This window comes from Macaca fascicularis, chromosome 2, assembly GCF_037993035.2.
Source record: "Macaca fascicularis isolate 582-1 chromosome 2, T2T-MFA8v1.1".
In the NCBI taxonomy this organism is placed as follows: Eukaryota; Metazoa; Chordata; class Mammalia; order Primates; family Cercopithecidae; genus Macaca; species Macaca fascicularis.
Window position 1 is genome coordinate 119,107,592 of NC_088376.1, and position 15,959 is coordinate 119,123,550.

At 39.2% G+C, this 15,959-nt stretch overlaps 1 protein-coding gene across 18 annotated transcripts in view; it reads right to left on the reverse strand.

The window, feature by feature from the left end:
• ERC2 (ELKS/RAB6-interacting/CAST family member 2) overlaps nucleotides 1–15,959 on the reverse strand; it is a 974,891-nt gene that overhangs the window by 506,965 nt on the left and 451,967 nt on the right. For all 18 annotated transcript variants that reach the window (XR_012431280.1, XR_012431279.1, XR_012431278.1 and 15 more), the window contains one exon: nucleotides 6,063–6,200. Coding sequence is in view for 10 of the 18 variants with exons in the window: in XM_015446056.3 (XP_015301542.3) it covers nucleotides 6,063–6,200 (138 nt within the window). In the remaining 8 variants the exon portion in view is untranslated. The remainder of the gene's footprint in view (nucleotides 1–6,062; nucleotides 6,201–15,959) is intronic.

Here is a 15,959-nt window from a genome sequence, read left to right on the forward strand (position 1 = left end):
AGATGTCAAAAACATGTGTTAAAAGGCCCTAATATGCCATGATGTACTTGATTAACAACTAACTTGCAGAAATTCCAACAATGTGTTCTTGTTTTAGTCTTATTTGCATTGGCAAGCATTCCTTGTGCACTCATCTGGCTTTGCACAGGTTTAATCTATTTGTGCTTTATCACAGGGTGGGAACTAAATTACAGCGGCCTCCAGCTCCACTATCTGGCTTTCTCCACTGCTTATCTGCTATGTGGCTACAGCAAGGCTTGGCGAGACCAGCTTTAGAAATACAGTGGGTTCCGTCTCTTGAGCTTCTGTGTGTCAATCCTAGAACCAAGTCATATTCAATCTTAACTCACGGAGAGGCATTATTCTTTGCACTCTGTTAATAGTTGAATAAGTTCCTGGAAATTAAAAGGAATAACATACTCCCCAGGATGCCATAATCCAGGGGAAATGGTGAATACTGCCTGATAGATTCTTTTCATCAGCCAAAAGACAGCGAATAATTAAATGTACTTAAAAATCCATGAGTTTTTATTAATCATTTTGTTTCACAGCATGCCTTGTTACAGAGGGATCTGTGCAATTAAATGTGGATAAAAATGGGACTTGTGAGCAAAACTCCACTTAAAGGAGATTGTGATGTTGCCAAAAGCACAAAGATCTTTGAGTTTTAGTCTTATTCTATCACCTGTGAGCTAGGTGGCCTTGGTATAGTCCAGAGGAGGCAGCAAAGTCTCAACCAACGACCAGCTTAGACAGGGTGGAAACGGCTTCCAGGGGCGGTGGGTTGAGAAGTTAGCATGTGCCATGATTAATTAGCGATGTCTTCCTAGGCCCAGAAATGGGGGATGATGCTGTACATGTCAATATTTTTATTTCCGGGCAAGTCATTTCACCTCATTGAACCCATTTCCCATCTTAAAATGGAAGAGCATAGACTTAGTGTTTCTCAAAATGTAGCCTTCTGACCACTTGGATCAGAACCCTTCAGTATGTTTACAAATCAGAGGTTCCTGGGCTCCACAGCAGAGCAGCTGAATCAGAATCTCTAGGAAATAGGACCCAGGAAACTGTATTTTAAGAAACCTCCTAGATGATAAGATTATTTGTATACACACAAAGGTTTGATGCATACTGGAATACTCAAAATAAATCTTCTATTCTTTGTCCTAAGATAGAGAACCTTGCCAGTTCCTATTCAATGGTTTTATCTGTACTTTTCAAATACACTAGGCATTCTGATTTTGGCACCTTTAAAAAATTCCCTCCACATCCATTGCTCTATGTTTGCTTTTATTCTTCATTGCTATGAAAAGTTAAAAAACAGATGCAAACAGAATTTGGAAATAAATAGCTCACAAAGCCAGTATGCAGAGCTCTTTTGTTTGACTTGAGCATCATAATTTTTAAAAATCTGAACTTGAATGTTTTGAAATAGACCAGGGACCTGCAGCTTACCATAGTCACCAGTAGTCCCTACTACACTTCAGCAAAGCCACATCCCTCATTTTTGTTCCCTCCCTGGCCCTTCTAATCATCTAAGTTCTCAACTCCTTATCTATGGTCCAATTCAGATGCCATGAGCCTGAGATTGCAGATCGGCAAACTTAATAATTCATTGTCAAGGGAGTTCCAGGACAGCATGAAACTTAGAGGTCAGCTAATAAAAATGTGTATTTTGAAGATGAGGTACTGAGACCCTGAGAGAAGAGGCTTGCCCAGGTGATGTAACTATCAAGCAGTGAAGACAGTCCAAGGGAGCCAGGCTCCCACAGACCTCAGATTCCTTCCCAGACACCCCCTCAGTCTCAAAGGAAGTACTTAAATAAAGGGAGTAGTTTCAGATTTGGGAATTACTTTGGGATTTAAGCTAGAATAAATCAAATCTTAATAAGGTCCAGAAAAAAATAATAAAATCCTGCCAAGAATTCATGACATGAAAAATTATATGGTATATGTTTACTTCTGTGATTTTTAAGAAAGAAATCAAGAGGTAGAAATGGGATGATATCATACAACCCAAAATTTGCTAATGAACACATAAGCATTAATAGTTTTTGAACAAACATCCCCTCATTCCAATTTTACAAATAAAACTACTACAGAGAGCTCTGGAAATAAATTATTAAAAGATGAAAAGAGAGTATCTTTCCCCCAAAAGTCATCTTATTAAATATTCTTGTAAGTTTTCAAGTAAAACCTTATAATTCTTATACTTTAATCCTGAAGTTATAATCTTTCAATGTTTTAAATTGTTACAGGATTTATAAGTTTATTAACCAGCAACTGTTTCTCCTCCATGGATTTTTTGAGCAAAATTAATTTGGAAATACATACTAAATATGATGTCAAATAAGGTAACTCAGTGTCAAACTCTACATTTTTTTCTTACAAAAGCCTCATTTTAGTTGTTTGCTATATTTTATTTACATTCTGGGATAGGTGTGCATGACGTGTAGGCTTGTTACATAGGTAAATGTGTGTAATGGTGGTTTGCTGCACCTATCAACCCATAACCTAGCTATTAAGCCCAGCATGCATTAGCTATTTTTCCTAACACTCTCTCTCCCTCCCACCCATCCCAACAGGCCCCAGTGTATGTTGTTCCCTTTCCTGTGTCCATGTGTTCGCATTGTTCAGCTCCTACTTATAAGTGAGAACAGGCAGTGTTTGGTTTTCTGTTCCTGCATTAGTTTGCTGAGTTTAATGGCTTCCAGCTCCATCCATGTCCCTGCAAATAACATGATCTCATTCCTTTTCATGGCTGCATAATATTCCATGGTATATATGTACCACATTTTCTTTATTCAGTCTATCATTGATGGACATTTGGGTTTGTTCCATGTTTTTGCTATTGTGAATAGTACTGCAATGAACATAACACACACATGTATCTTTATAATAGAATGATTTATATTCCTTTGGGTATATACCCAGTAATGTTCTTTATTGTTCTAGGTCTTTGAGGAATTGCCACATTGTCTTCCGCAATGGTTGAACTAATTTAGATTCCCACCAACAGCGTAAAAGCATTCCTTTTTCTCCCCAGCCTCGCCAGCATCTGTTGTTTCTTGACTTTTTAATAATTGCTATTATGACTGGTGTGAGATGGTGTCTCACTGTGGTTTTGATTTTCATTTCTCTAATGATCAGTGATGTTGAGCTCTTTTTCACATGTTTGTTGGCTGCATAAATATCTTCTTTTGAGAAGTTTCTGTTCATGTCTTTTGACCACTTTTTAATGGGGTTCTTTGTTTCTGGTAAACTTGTTTAAGTTCTTTGCAGATTCTGGATATTAGACCTTTGTCAGATGGATAGATTGCAAAAATTTTTCTCCCATTCTGTAGGTTATCTGTTCACTCTGATGATAGTTTCTTTTGCTGTGCAAAAGCTCTTGAGTCTAATTAGATCCTAGTTGTCAATTTTTGCTTTTGTTGCAATTGCTTTTGACATTTTCATCATGAAATATTTGCCTATACCTATGTCCTGAACGGTATTGCCTAGATTTTCTTCTAGAGTTTTTATAGTTCTGGGTTTTACATTTAGGACCATGAAGACTAGCTCTAGACTCATGGGTCTTTTTGTAGTTTCATTTTTTTTCTTTTATTTTTTAAATAACTTTTTAATTTAACTCCAAAAATATGCTTACCCATCTTTTTGTAGCTTTCAGGCTTTTATCACAGAGCCTTGGTTCTCAGACTACAGTTTACATCATGATGACCTGGGGAACTTGCTAAAGTGCAGATTCCCAGGCCCTATGAGGTTCTGATTTGGTAGGTAGAGATGGGGCCTAATAATAGAGACTTTCAACAGAGACTTCCTGGTAATTCTGTAGTAACAGAAGAGAAGCCTTCTTTAGGATACACTGGCTTAGGAAACCCATGGGCATTTAATCTAATTCCCCCATTCATCATATGGGAAATTTGAGGCCCTGAGAGAGAAAATTACTTGACAGGCTCACTCAGTTAATTAATGGCTCCCCAGTTAATTAGTGGCATAGGTGGGACTGGCCCCTAGGTCTCCTTCCAATTACTTCAATACCCCAGAGTTTATAGGCTGTGATAACAGGGAATATAGGAGATAATCTACTACTCTAGTAGGGCATCCCAGAGGAAAACCCTCACAACATCCTATGCATGTATGGACAAATCCTGCAAAGTGCTGCAGAATCAAAAAGGATGAGAAAGACAAAGAAAAAGAACATAATAAAATCTACTCCTACACTTTAAAAGTTAACATTTCTTTTCTTGGTTTCAAGCTAAATTTGAGAATAATGCCAATAACATGGGCCTAAAAACTGTGCCAGCAAAGTCCATGTTCAACCAACAAACAAGCCGTCCCTCCTGAGGATTCCTAGAGAACTGTACCTGCACTGACTCTTACATTCAGGAAGTGTTGGAGGAGAGGAGCGAGCATATGCAAACTCAACTCCAGGGTCTGATACCTGCGATAGGTGCCCAGAGAATGAATGAACTCATTTAGCCAGAATGAAATGGATGAGAAATCATTTTAAAAGTAAGTAAACATCAGAATGAGCTATTTGCCTAAAGGATTTTATTCATTCATTCTTTTATTCAAATTAATCCCTTTAAATGTAAGTCAGAAGGAAACCCTCAGGATGGCATCCCATCCCCTTCAAAGTAAAAGCCAATTTTTAAAAATCTTGTCTCACAAGGGCCTATGAAATCTGCTGCCCTTCCTCTCCCCCATACCCTTGTACTTGCTCTTCCCTCTGCCAGGACATTCTCCCTCCACAAGGGCTCCTGGCTCACCACTCACTTTCAAGTGTTTCCTTAAATGTCACCTTCTCAGCAAGCTCCTACCTGGCCATTCTACTCCAGCACTCCCTGTACCTCTCCCTGCCTTCTTTTCTTTTATAGAAAATATTACCCTCTGAAATCCTAGGTATGTCACTTTATTATCTGTCTCCCCATCACCTCCACTACAGTCTAAACTCTGTTAGAGCCAGGATTTTCACCTATTTTCTTCTCTGCTGCATCCCAGGGCTCAAAAGAGGACTTGTCACATGGTGGCAGCTCACGCAACCAGTATCCACTACTGAGTGAGCATCCCCGATGCAGGTTATGCTGGGCACAGGGAATGGAAAGATAACACACACATAGGATATGTTTCTTGGGTTTGGAGTCTAGCAGAGAAGAGAAATTAAAAACAGATAAATGGATAATTAAGAATGTGACATGAGCTCTGGGGAGTTTATGGTGTTCTTGAGACATAACGGGGATACCTAGGAGGTGTCCCTAAGGAAATGATCAAATAATAATAATAATAGTGATAACATTACATCTCCTATTCTAAACACATTCCATATTTTCCTGCATTTTCTCCTCAGCATAATCCACTGAGGTTGCTATTATTACCCCCTTTTACAAATGAAGAAACTGAGAGGTTAAGTAATTTGTCCACAGTAGAAAGTATCAGACCTAGGATTTGATCCCAGGCAGTCTAGCTCCAAAGTCCACATTCTTGACTACTGCACAATACAACTTCTCATGAAGCTAACCTCTCAGAAGAGGAGGAATTAAATTTGCAGAGAGTGAGGAATATCCTCAGCTGGGGAATAGCATCTACAAAGAGTCTGAGGCAGGAAGGAGTATGGTACACTTGAAAATCTGGAAGCCCCACATAAGTAGGGCACAGAGAACCTGGAAAAAGAGAGATGGGGGATGAGGCTGGAAATGAAAGAAAGAATGAGGGAGGGAGCAGGCACACAGTGTGGGGGCTTGCCAGATCAGATGGGAGATGGGACCCTGGGGGCCAGGTAGAGGACTTCAATTTATCTCACCATAAGAGCAATGGCAAGCTAGTGAAGGTTTTTAAGGAGAGCCAAGGGTGATGTAATCAGATTTGCATTTCAGAAAATGCCCCTGGCTGTAGTGTGCCAAGTCCACTGAAGAGGGCTTGTGTGGGGAGAACAAGGACCAGCTGGGACTAAAGGTAGTGTTAGCAAAAGAAGAAAAGCAGGCACATTTAAATGCATTTGGATTAACTTTCCCCAACTCTGTTTCCCCACATCCTGATTCCCCAGTTTTTGAGTGCATGCTCACCTTCTCTGACAGAGCTTCCTCTAGCGTCGCCAGTGCAGTATCTGTATTACTGGAATCTGTCTGCAAGGACTTCACTCTGTCTTTCAGGTTGGTCAGTTGCTTGTCTTTATCCCTAAGTTGTTCTTGCAAGTTTTCAATCTAAAAATAAAAATCAGTATTTTAGTGCATATTTGATTACATATCCTGGGCCAAAATTCCTGAAGTGGATCTATCAATAAAAAAAGAAGAAAATAAAAAGACCTGAAATGATAGAAATTGTCAGTATTATGAGGTTATGCTTTGAGGTTAGACTCAAGGCCATTTTGATGACATCTTCATTTCTCCATATAGTTCAACTCTCTGTATTTAATGGTGATACAGAGGAGCAGAGCATCTCCCTCCATACAAAGGTAAGCCCTTCTGACACATATGTAAGCACTATTATTTCTTTGTATTTCTATCCCTTTTACCAGCCTTTTAGGTCTCATGTCAATAGGCTTGAACCTGGTACACTGAACCAGGGAAATATTATGCAAGATGAATTCATTGATTAAACAGACATTTCCTGGGGAGCCCATTCTGCACCAAGCACCATATCAGTATATGGCAGATCCCATGTAGCCATTCACTCACTCTTTTATTTCAGTATTAAAGTTTGTGATATGCCAAATGTTGTCAAGTGGCTGTTTCAAAGTAACCACATGAAAAGCCAAGTAGGTTATCACCAGCAGACTGTTAATGGGAAGAACTTGTGATATAAGTCAAATGTAACAAGTACTAAACACTCCATTTGGCAACTAAGTCATGTGCTGGCAACCAACCAGCCACTTTTATCCACTATCTGCAGCCTGAAATAAACACGCCAAATAGTCGATTATAATGCCTGTCCAGGAGCAGCAGCAAGGACTTTCTCCTGGGCATTGAGGACATTATCATTCATGTTTTTATTCTCTGCTTTCAAACCATGTATTTCTTATCTAAGGATTTAAAAAAGCCCCACTATACAAACAATTTATTCGTATTAAGGGTTTTAAAATGACAAGGAAAAAAAGCAGTACAACTCTAAGATAAGTCCATTCAAAATATTTGCATTCTGCACCCAACTTTCTCAGGAAATCATTCCGAAAGTATGTTTCACAATGTACACTCAAACAAATTTTTTGATTACTTGATTCCCTTAGCATGTATCTGGAATGGTAATCCAAATAATAACAGTAACCCCAGTAGTAATGAGGAGGAGGAGATGATTACAACGACAACAGAGGTGGCAGCAGTAGCAGCCTCAAAAATAGCTCTGGATGCAAAGACAATGGCTCTGCTGACCTTCAATCTGGAGGACATGGCCTTAGCTAATTTTTTCAACCACTACAATGGAAACCCATAAGCTTTGTGGCCTAACAAAGATGGAATTTTTCCTTCTTTCCTTCCTTCCTTCCAGCCTCCTTCCATCCTTCGTTCCATCTTTCCTTCATTCATTTTTTTTTTCTTCTGCCTTGAGATAGACAACTTAGAAACTCAGGTTATAGGTCAAATAATTATTCTTTTTCTTTATCAAAATGTAATGTGTTCCCATCCAGCTGCCACTATGAAAATTCATTGCCACTCCGTGGAAAACACAGCAATTCAGAAGGCATAATCATCTCCAGTCAAAACAAAGGCTTCCTCCCTTCCAGACAAATGTTCACACAAAAGTACGCATGAGTAAGAATATGGATGGTTATATGTTAGAATGATACTGGTTATGTGGAAGAAGCCAGCAGCTGAGAGGACTGACTCTTGGAGAGACTGTATGTTATTAGTTTGAATACACCCATGGATACATTTGTGTACACATGTGTACGCAAATCCTTAGCAGTTCTGAGCAAACTAATTAGATCCACTGGCCCACCCTGGGAGACAGTGCCCCGGGCAGAAGAGGAGGACATTAGCCTTGGGGCAGTAGTAGGCAGCAATTTCAAAGGACTTTGGGCATGAGAAATAGAGACCAAAGGAAAAGTGGCCGTGCACTTACGTCACAATCCCTGGGGCCTCCTCATATAACCAAAAAGACTAGGGAGACTGAGGGTCAGGGTCCTACTGGAATGCAGGTAGGGGTTATGAGCTGGAGAAATAGGGATGGTGGAAACTGAGGGTCAGGGTCCTACTGGCATGCGGGTAGGGGTTACAAGCTGGAGAAATAGGGATGGTGGAGACCAGAGACATGCGGGTGGTATATCTCTTTATCTCACATCTAAGAACCCAGCAAAAGAGCCAATGATACTGCAGGCATGACTGACTAACAGAGCTGGAATTAAAGATGCATTTACTGAGCTAGGGATGCACCAATTTAGGAAATGCTGCACAAAGATCACCAAGAATGACTCTTAAGAGAAAAAAATAAGGTACAGAACAGTGTGTAGCATATAATCTCTTGCATAAAATTTGAAACATCTATAAATAGATAAATATATCTGGAAAAAATCACAAGAAATTTTAACTTTTGTGGGGGTAAGGTCTGGGAGGCAGAAGGAAGAGGGAGTTTCTGGTTTTCATCTTTGTACATTTGTGTAGATTTCTGCTTGAATTTTCTAACCATGTGGGTTTTATTATTTGTAAATGTCAATCAGGGTTATCCAGCGGGTAAAACTGTGGGCCATTTTTGGTTTATATTTTTATATAAAAAAATAAATATTGTGCACATGAGTATATAATAATTTAATAAATAACACAAATGCCTACTTAATACTAAATTGTCCAAGTTGCCAGCAGTTACTGATTGTTGATATATTTATTTATTTATTTAATGGGATCTAAATATTTTCCTTTTATTTTAGGTTTGGGGGTACATGTGAAGGTTTGTTATATAAATAAACACGTATCAAGGGGGTTTGTTGTACATAACGTTACATCGCCCAGGCATTAAGCCCAGTACCCAATAGTTATCTTTTCTGCTCCTCTCCCTCCTCCCACTCTCCACCATCAAGTGGACCCCAGTGTCTGTTGTTTCCTTCTTTGCGTTCATAAGTTCTTATCATTTAGCTCCCGCTTATGAGTGAGAACATGTGGTATTTGGTTTTCTGTTCCTGTGTGAGTTTGATAAGGATAATAGCCTCCAGCTCCATCCATGTTCCCGCACAAGACATGATCTCATTTTTTTTTATGGCTGCATAATATTTCATGGCATATATGTACCACATTTTCTTTATCCATTCTGTCATTAATGGGCATTTAGGCTGATTCCAAGCTTTTGCTATTGTGAACAGTGCTGCAATGAACATTCACATACATGTGTCTTTATGGTAGAATGCTTTATATTCCCCTGGGTGTATACCCAGTAATGAGATATTGGTATAGTTAAACCATGGCCTATTATGCAAGTATTTAAAATCCTGTTTGCATAGCATTGCTAACTAAATGAAAATAGTAGAATCTTTAAAAAGCAGAATGTAAAAGAGTATGGCATTAATTTTGTAAAAAGAAAAATTATTGCATAGAACAAAAATATATATAAGGAATCTACTAAAATGTTTTATTTGGCAATGGGGTGACTAATGATTTTATTTCTCCTCTTCATGCTTTTCTGTATCTGCCAGTGTGTTTTCATTGAGGGTAAACAGAATAAAAAGATATTTTAAAACCAACTACAAAATATCAGAATGGTTAAGTGAGTTTCGAACAATAAATTTTTGCTTTTTAAAAGGACTCTGTAGGAGAAAATATTCCTTTCATACTCCAAAGATGACTGAATTCTTAAAATTAAAACTTAAAAGACTGGAGAGAATATAAAATTCTGTATCTTTTTAAAAAGTACTGCACATTTTTCTTGTGTTCACAAATTGTTATGACATTTATATGAAAAATGTTGAGAACCTTTTTCTTCAAAGGGTGAGGTTGTGCATGGTTCAAATAGCAGGAATTGGAAAATAAGCAAATTGAAAACAAGGGTTAGGATGGGAAGCTTTGGGGGTGGAAAGTGAAGGGGTTTTTTGAGAAATTTCATACTGCAGAAATGGACACCACCTTAGCAACACAGACAACAAAGTATGAGATGGCCCTGAGCACAAGAGAGCGAGAGAGAAACCCTGCCCTTGCCTTTGACCTGAGCTGCCTTCTGGTCATGGCTGGGAAGATTCAGAAGGAGCCACTACTGCTGAAGCAATAGCTGCACCTTCTGGGGCAGAACCCTGGAAAGGAGATAAGAGAGTAGGAGAGCTCAGACCCTGGAGGTCACTTGAGAACCCTAATCCTAAGGCCTTTAGCTGACTTCTGAAGCTCTGCCCAAGAATTAATGGGGTCCTTAACTCTGGGCTTGCCAAGCCTGAGATGGGCCAATGTTCAGCAGGGGATCTTTGTTGTGAATTTCACACAAGTGTAGTCCTCAGCACAAAAGGGGCCTCTGACTAACAGCCACAGTCTCCTTGACTCCACATTTGCTCCTCCTTCCATTTGGTCTCCATGCTGCAGCCAAGGGTAAGCTTCCCAATACGCAGATCTAACTGTATGACTTCCTTCCTTAGAACCCTTCAATGTCTCCCCATTGCCCCCCAGATAAAGCCCAAACTCCCTGATATCATACATGATGCCCTCCAAGGGATGGTCCGTGTGATCTTCTACCATCCCTCAGTTCAAGTCCTGGCCCTGACAAATCACTAGTGCTATTCCCTAGCACGAGGATCTCCTTATATCTTCCCTATCTTTGTGTATCTATTTCTTCTTCCTGGAGCCCTCTTTGCACTCCAACTTTTCATCTATTCAAGCTCTACTCAAACCTTTAGATATCAGCACACTCCTTGCCTCCTTCAGGACTCCTTCTCTAATGCCCCCCAACCCAGGTTAAGTCCCCTAATATGCATTTTTCATATAGTATTAAAATTGCTTCCTTACTTATCTATTTCCGCAACTTGGCTGTGAGCTCAGTGAAGACAAGAGCTCTGTTCTACTCACTGTTGTATCTCCGGCTGCAGCACCCAACTGTTGACAACACCAATGAAAGAAAGAAGGAAGGAAGAAATCCTAAAGAAAGTGGCTTGTGTAAAAGGAAGAGGCCAGAGTAGGTGATGGCTGAGTCCCTTCAGCTCTGGGATTCTACAAAGAAGTAATAAAAAGTGATGGAGAAAGTCTATACATAGCTTAAAACAGGACCTAAAACATACTTAGTCATTGTTATAGTTTCAAATATTACCCAAATGTATCTTTCTGGTTGTTTTCATTATAAAATTCCAAAATCCATTCACTAATAATATTTATCTTCTAAGACTTGTCTCTGGATTTTGTGTTATCCACACCTAGAGTATCAGTTAATATTATTAGCTAAAGCAACAAAAACAGCTCAGTCTGATTTAAGCAGAAAAATGGGGAAATTCACAAAACTGCCAGAAAAGCTAGAAAACCAAGGTCAGGGAAAGTAGAATTATGCCCAAAGTTTTGATGCAAGTGGTCTAGTGCAAACATTGTTGCTCCAACTGCTGAAAACCAGACATTGAGGCTTACAGTACAGTGAGCTCTGTCCCACTTGTTCTATCTTTGGCCGCAGCACCCAACTGTGTTGGCAATACTACATATTAACTTACTGAATAAATGAAAGAAGTGAGAAAGGAAGGAACCCTAACAAGAGTGGCTTCAACTGACCCCTGGACACCACCACTAGCCCTGCGGTCATGCTGCCCCATGACCTTGACTTTGCAGTCCCTGCAGCAGAGAGAGGGTCCTTCACTTCCCAACATTCCAAAGACACTGGGGCAGGTACATCTAATGAGGAAAGCCAAGATAAGGCATACAGCCCAACTGCAAGGAAGGCTTAGAAACCAAGTGTTGGCAATTTCATCTTCCATAGTGAGATGTTCTTCATAAAATCAGAACAAAGCTCAGAGTCTGGATGGCCAAAAAATAAGACCCATATCCACAGCACCTAGGGAGAGCTCTGGTGTTAGCTCCCGAGCCAGCAAACTGCACCATCGTAGAACAATTGCTCTGGACTTTCTTTCTCTCAAGTTCCTACAGGCCTACAAGGTTAAGGTTTGACTCAGACACTTCTCCAGTTTGGCTAAGTTCCCTCTTGAACCTGGTGTCCTCTTTCAAGCTCATTCAGGTTGTTGGTATTATTCAGCTCCTTGCTGGCTGCTGGCCAAGGCTACTGTCAGCTTCCGGAGGTTACAGAAAGGCCCTTGCCACATGGTACTTCCGTCCCTCTTTAAAACCAGCAACCAAGCATTTCTCACATATAAAATCACCCTCCTGCTTGGAACATCTCTGACTTCCCTGTCTCTGACCTCTAGCCCTAGATTTACTGTGCTCATGTGATTAGGTAGGGCCAACACAGATAATCTCCCTTTTGATCAACTTAAGGTCAATAGACTAGTGACCTTAATTACATCTGCAAATTCTCTTTTGCATAAAATGTAACCTAAGCCTAGACATAACACCAATAGGCACATAGTATGGGAACCATCCTAGAATTCTGCTTATACCCATATTTTTTGTTTGAAATAAAAACATGTTGTCTTTTAGATCTCTTAAACAGAGGATTCTGTGAGTGGAATTTATTCAAAATGGAGGAATTCTCCACTCTAATAGGATGTATAACATTTTAATATTGTCAAAAAATAGAATAAAAATTTGAAAATGAACTTTCAGCTTATAAAAAAGTTAGTATTGTATGCAGCAGACCTCCTTCCTCCATTTCTTTTTTCTTTTTTTTTTTTTTTTTTTTTGAGATGGAGTCTCACTCTGTTGCCCAGGCTGGAGTGCAGTGGCATGATCTCAGCTCACTGCAACCTCCGCCTCCCAGGATCAAGCCATTCTCCTGCTTCAGCCTCCCAAGTAACTGGGACTACAGGCATGCACCACCATGCCCAGTGAATTTTTGTATTTTTAGTAGAGACGGGGTTTCACCATACTGGCCAGGCTGGTCTCAAACTCCTGACTTCAAGCGATCTGCCTGCCTCGGCCTCCCAAAGTGCTGGGATTACAGGCATGAGCCACTGCAACCGGCCACCTTCCTCCATTTCTTGGACCTATCTCCATTCTTAAGCAGCATAGGTTCCCTGCATTAGGGTCTATTCAGGAAACCTGTTTAATGAGATGACTATTTAGAAGGCAACATATAGCTGTCTCCAGTCAAAAAGCAGCCTCACAACTTTCAGCTAGTATAACAATGTCATGATGATGATGAGGAGGAGGATGAGAATGATGAAGATGACAGCCATTATTTATTAAGTGATTCCTACAAGCCAGGCACTGTACTAAAATCTTTTTGACATTTTATTTTGAGATAATTGACATTTGCATGCAGTTATAAGAAATAATACAAAGAGAACCCTTTTACTCTACCTAGTTTCTGCTCATGGTAACATCTAGAATAATTATAGTAAAATACTATAACCAGGGAATTGACATTGATACAACCCAATGGCCTTATTCATATATCATGAGTTTTTATATGCACTCATGTGCATTTGTGTGTTTGCGTTTATCTGTATTTAGTTCTATGCAATGGTACCACAAGTGTAGATTTATGTGACCACCACCAAAGTCAAGATACAGAACAAGACCCACACCACAAAAATCTCTTGCATTGCCCTTTTATAGCTGCACACAAATCCCTCCTGCCTCTGTCCCATCCTTAACCCCTGGTAACCATTAATCTCTTCTACATTTCTTTAGTTTGGTCATTTCACAAACGTTAGATAAATAGTCACACAGTATGTAACCTATGGGATTGGCTTTTTTCACTCAGCATAATTCTCTGAAGATCCATCAAAGTTGTTATAGTTATCAATAACTTCTTCCTTTTTATGCTAAGTAGGTATTCCATGGCATGGCTATCCCAGCTTGCTTAAGCACTTACCTGCTGAAGGACATTTCAGTGTCTTTAGCTTGAGCTGTTACAAATAAACTACTATGAACATTCAAGTATGGGTTTTCTTTTTTCAGTGACATAAGTTTTCACTTTTCCGGGATAAATGTTACCAGAGTGCAACTGCTGGGTTAAATGGAAGTTGTAATTTCTATTATACATAAGATACTACTGCACTGTTTTCCAGAGTGGCTTTACCATTTTACATTCCCATCAACAGTGTGTGAATGTGAATGATCTGGCCTCTCTACATCCCCACAGACTTTTGGTGTTGTCAGTATTTTTTAGTTTGACAATTCTTTTAGGTGTGTAGTGATATATCAATGTAGTTTGACTTTGCATTTCCCTAACGGCTAATAATTTTTAACATATTTTCATGTGCTTATTTGCCATCTATAAGTCTCCTTCGGTAAAATGTCCTCAAGTCTTTTGCCCATTTCCTAACGTTTTTGTCTTACTATTCACTGTTGTGACTTCTTTATATACTCTAGGTATTAGTCCTTTGTCAGATACACGGTTTGCAATTATTTCCTCCAAGTCTTGTCTTTTCATTTTCTTAACAGGCCTTTCACAGAACAAAAGATCCAATTTATTAGTCTTTCTCTTTTTTTTTTTTTTTTTTTGAGACGGAGTCTCACTCTGTCACACAGGCTAGAGTGCAGTGGCACGATCTTGGCTCACTGCCAGCTCTGCCTCCCTGGTTCACGCCACTTTCCTTCTCAGCGTCCCGAGTAGCTGGGACCACAGACTCCCGTCACCACGCCCGGCTAATTTTTTGTATTTTTAGTAGAGATGGGGTTTCACCGTGTTAGCCAGGATGGTCTTGATCTCCTGACCTCATGATCCTCCCACCTCGGCCTCCCAAAGTGCTGGGATTACAGGCATGAGCCACTGCGCCCAGCCTGGATCATACTTCTGATGTCACTTTCAAGGTTTGTTGCCTAGTCTTAAATCATGAAGATTTTCTCCTATAGTTTTTCTAACAAATTTATACTTTCATGTTTTATATTTAAGTCCATTATCTACTTTTTGTAATTTTTTGCATAAGGTGTGAAATTTAGGTCAATGTTCAATGTGTTGCCTGTAGATATCCAACCGATCCAGCATCATTTGTTTAAAAGGCTATCCTTCTTCCACTGGAATGCTTCTGCACTTTTGTAAAAAAAAAATCACTTAGGCTTATTTGTGTGGCTATATTTCTGGGTCCTATTCTGTCCCATTAATCTATATCTCTACCCTTCAACAATATCATATTGTCTTGATTACAGTAACTATATAGTAAGGTTTAATATTAGTAGAGTGAATCTTTTAATCTTATTCTTTTTTCCCCAAGATTGTTTTAGTTATTTGGGGGGTTAGGCCTTTTCATAAGAAATTTATAAAAAGTTTGTCTATGTCATCAAAAACTTTTGGTGGGATTGTGATAGGAATCTCATTAAATCTATATAGCGCTATTTGAACAGAATTGACATCTTTACTATGTTGAGTCCTCCAATTCATTAATACAATACATATCTCAATTTGTTTAGGTCTTCTTTAGTTGTGCTCATTAACATTTTATAAGTTTCTTTTACACAGATTCTTTTATACAGATATTCTTTCATTTTATACAGATCCTGCATGTTTTCCTAAGTTTGCATCTACATATTTTATTTTCTTTGGATAATTGTAAACAGTCTTATGTTTTTAATTTTATCAATAGCTTCCACATATTCTGTTGTTAGTATATAGATATGTAATTAAACTGTGTGTGTTGGTCATGCATCCTGAGACCTTACTGAAGTCACTTACTAGTTCTGGGAGTGAGGTGGGTTGTTTTGTTTCATTTTTTTTCGCTTTTTAAAGATTCCTTCGGATTTTCTGTGTGGACAACAATGTCATCTGCAAAAAAGGATGGCACTTTTTTCTTTCCTTTTTGCAGTGGCTAGGGCTTTGGAGTACTATGTTGCACAGCAATAGTGAGAATAGACATCTTTGTTTTTATCCTGAATTTACAGGGAATACATTCAGTCTTAATGGTGAAAAACAGATGTTCGCTATAGGTTTTTTGAAAATGTGCTTTATCAAACTGAGGTAGCTCTCCT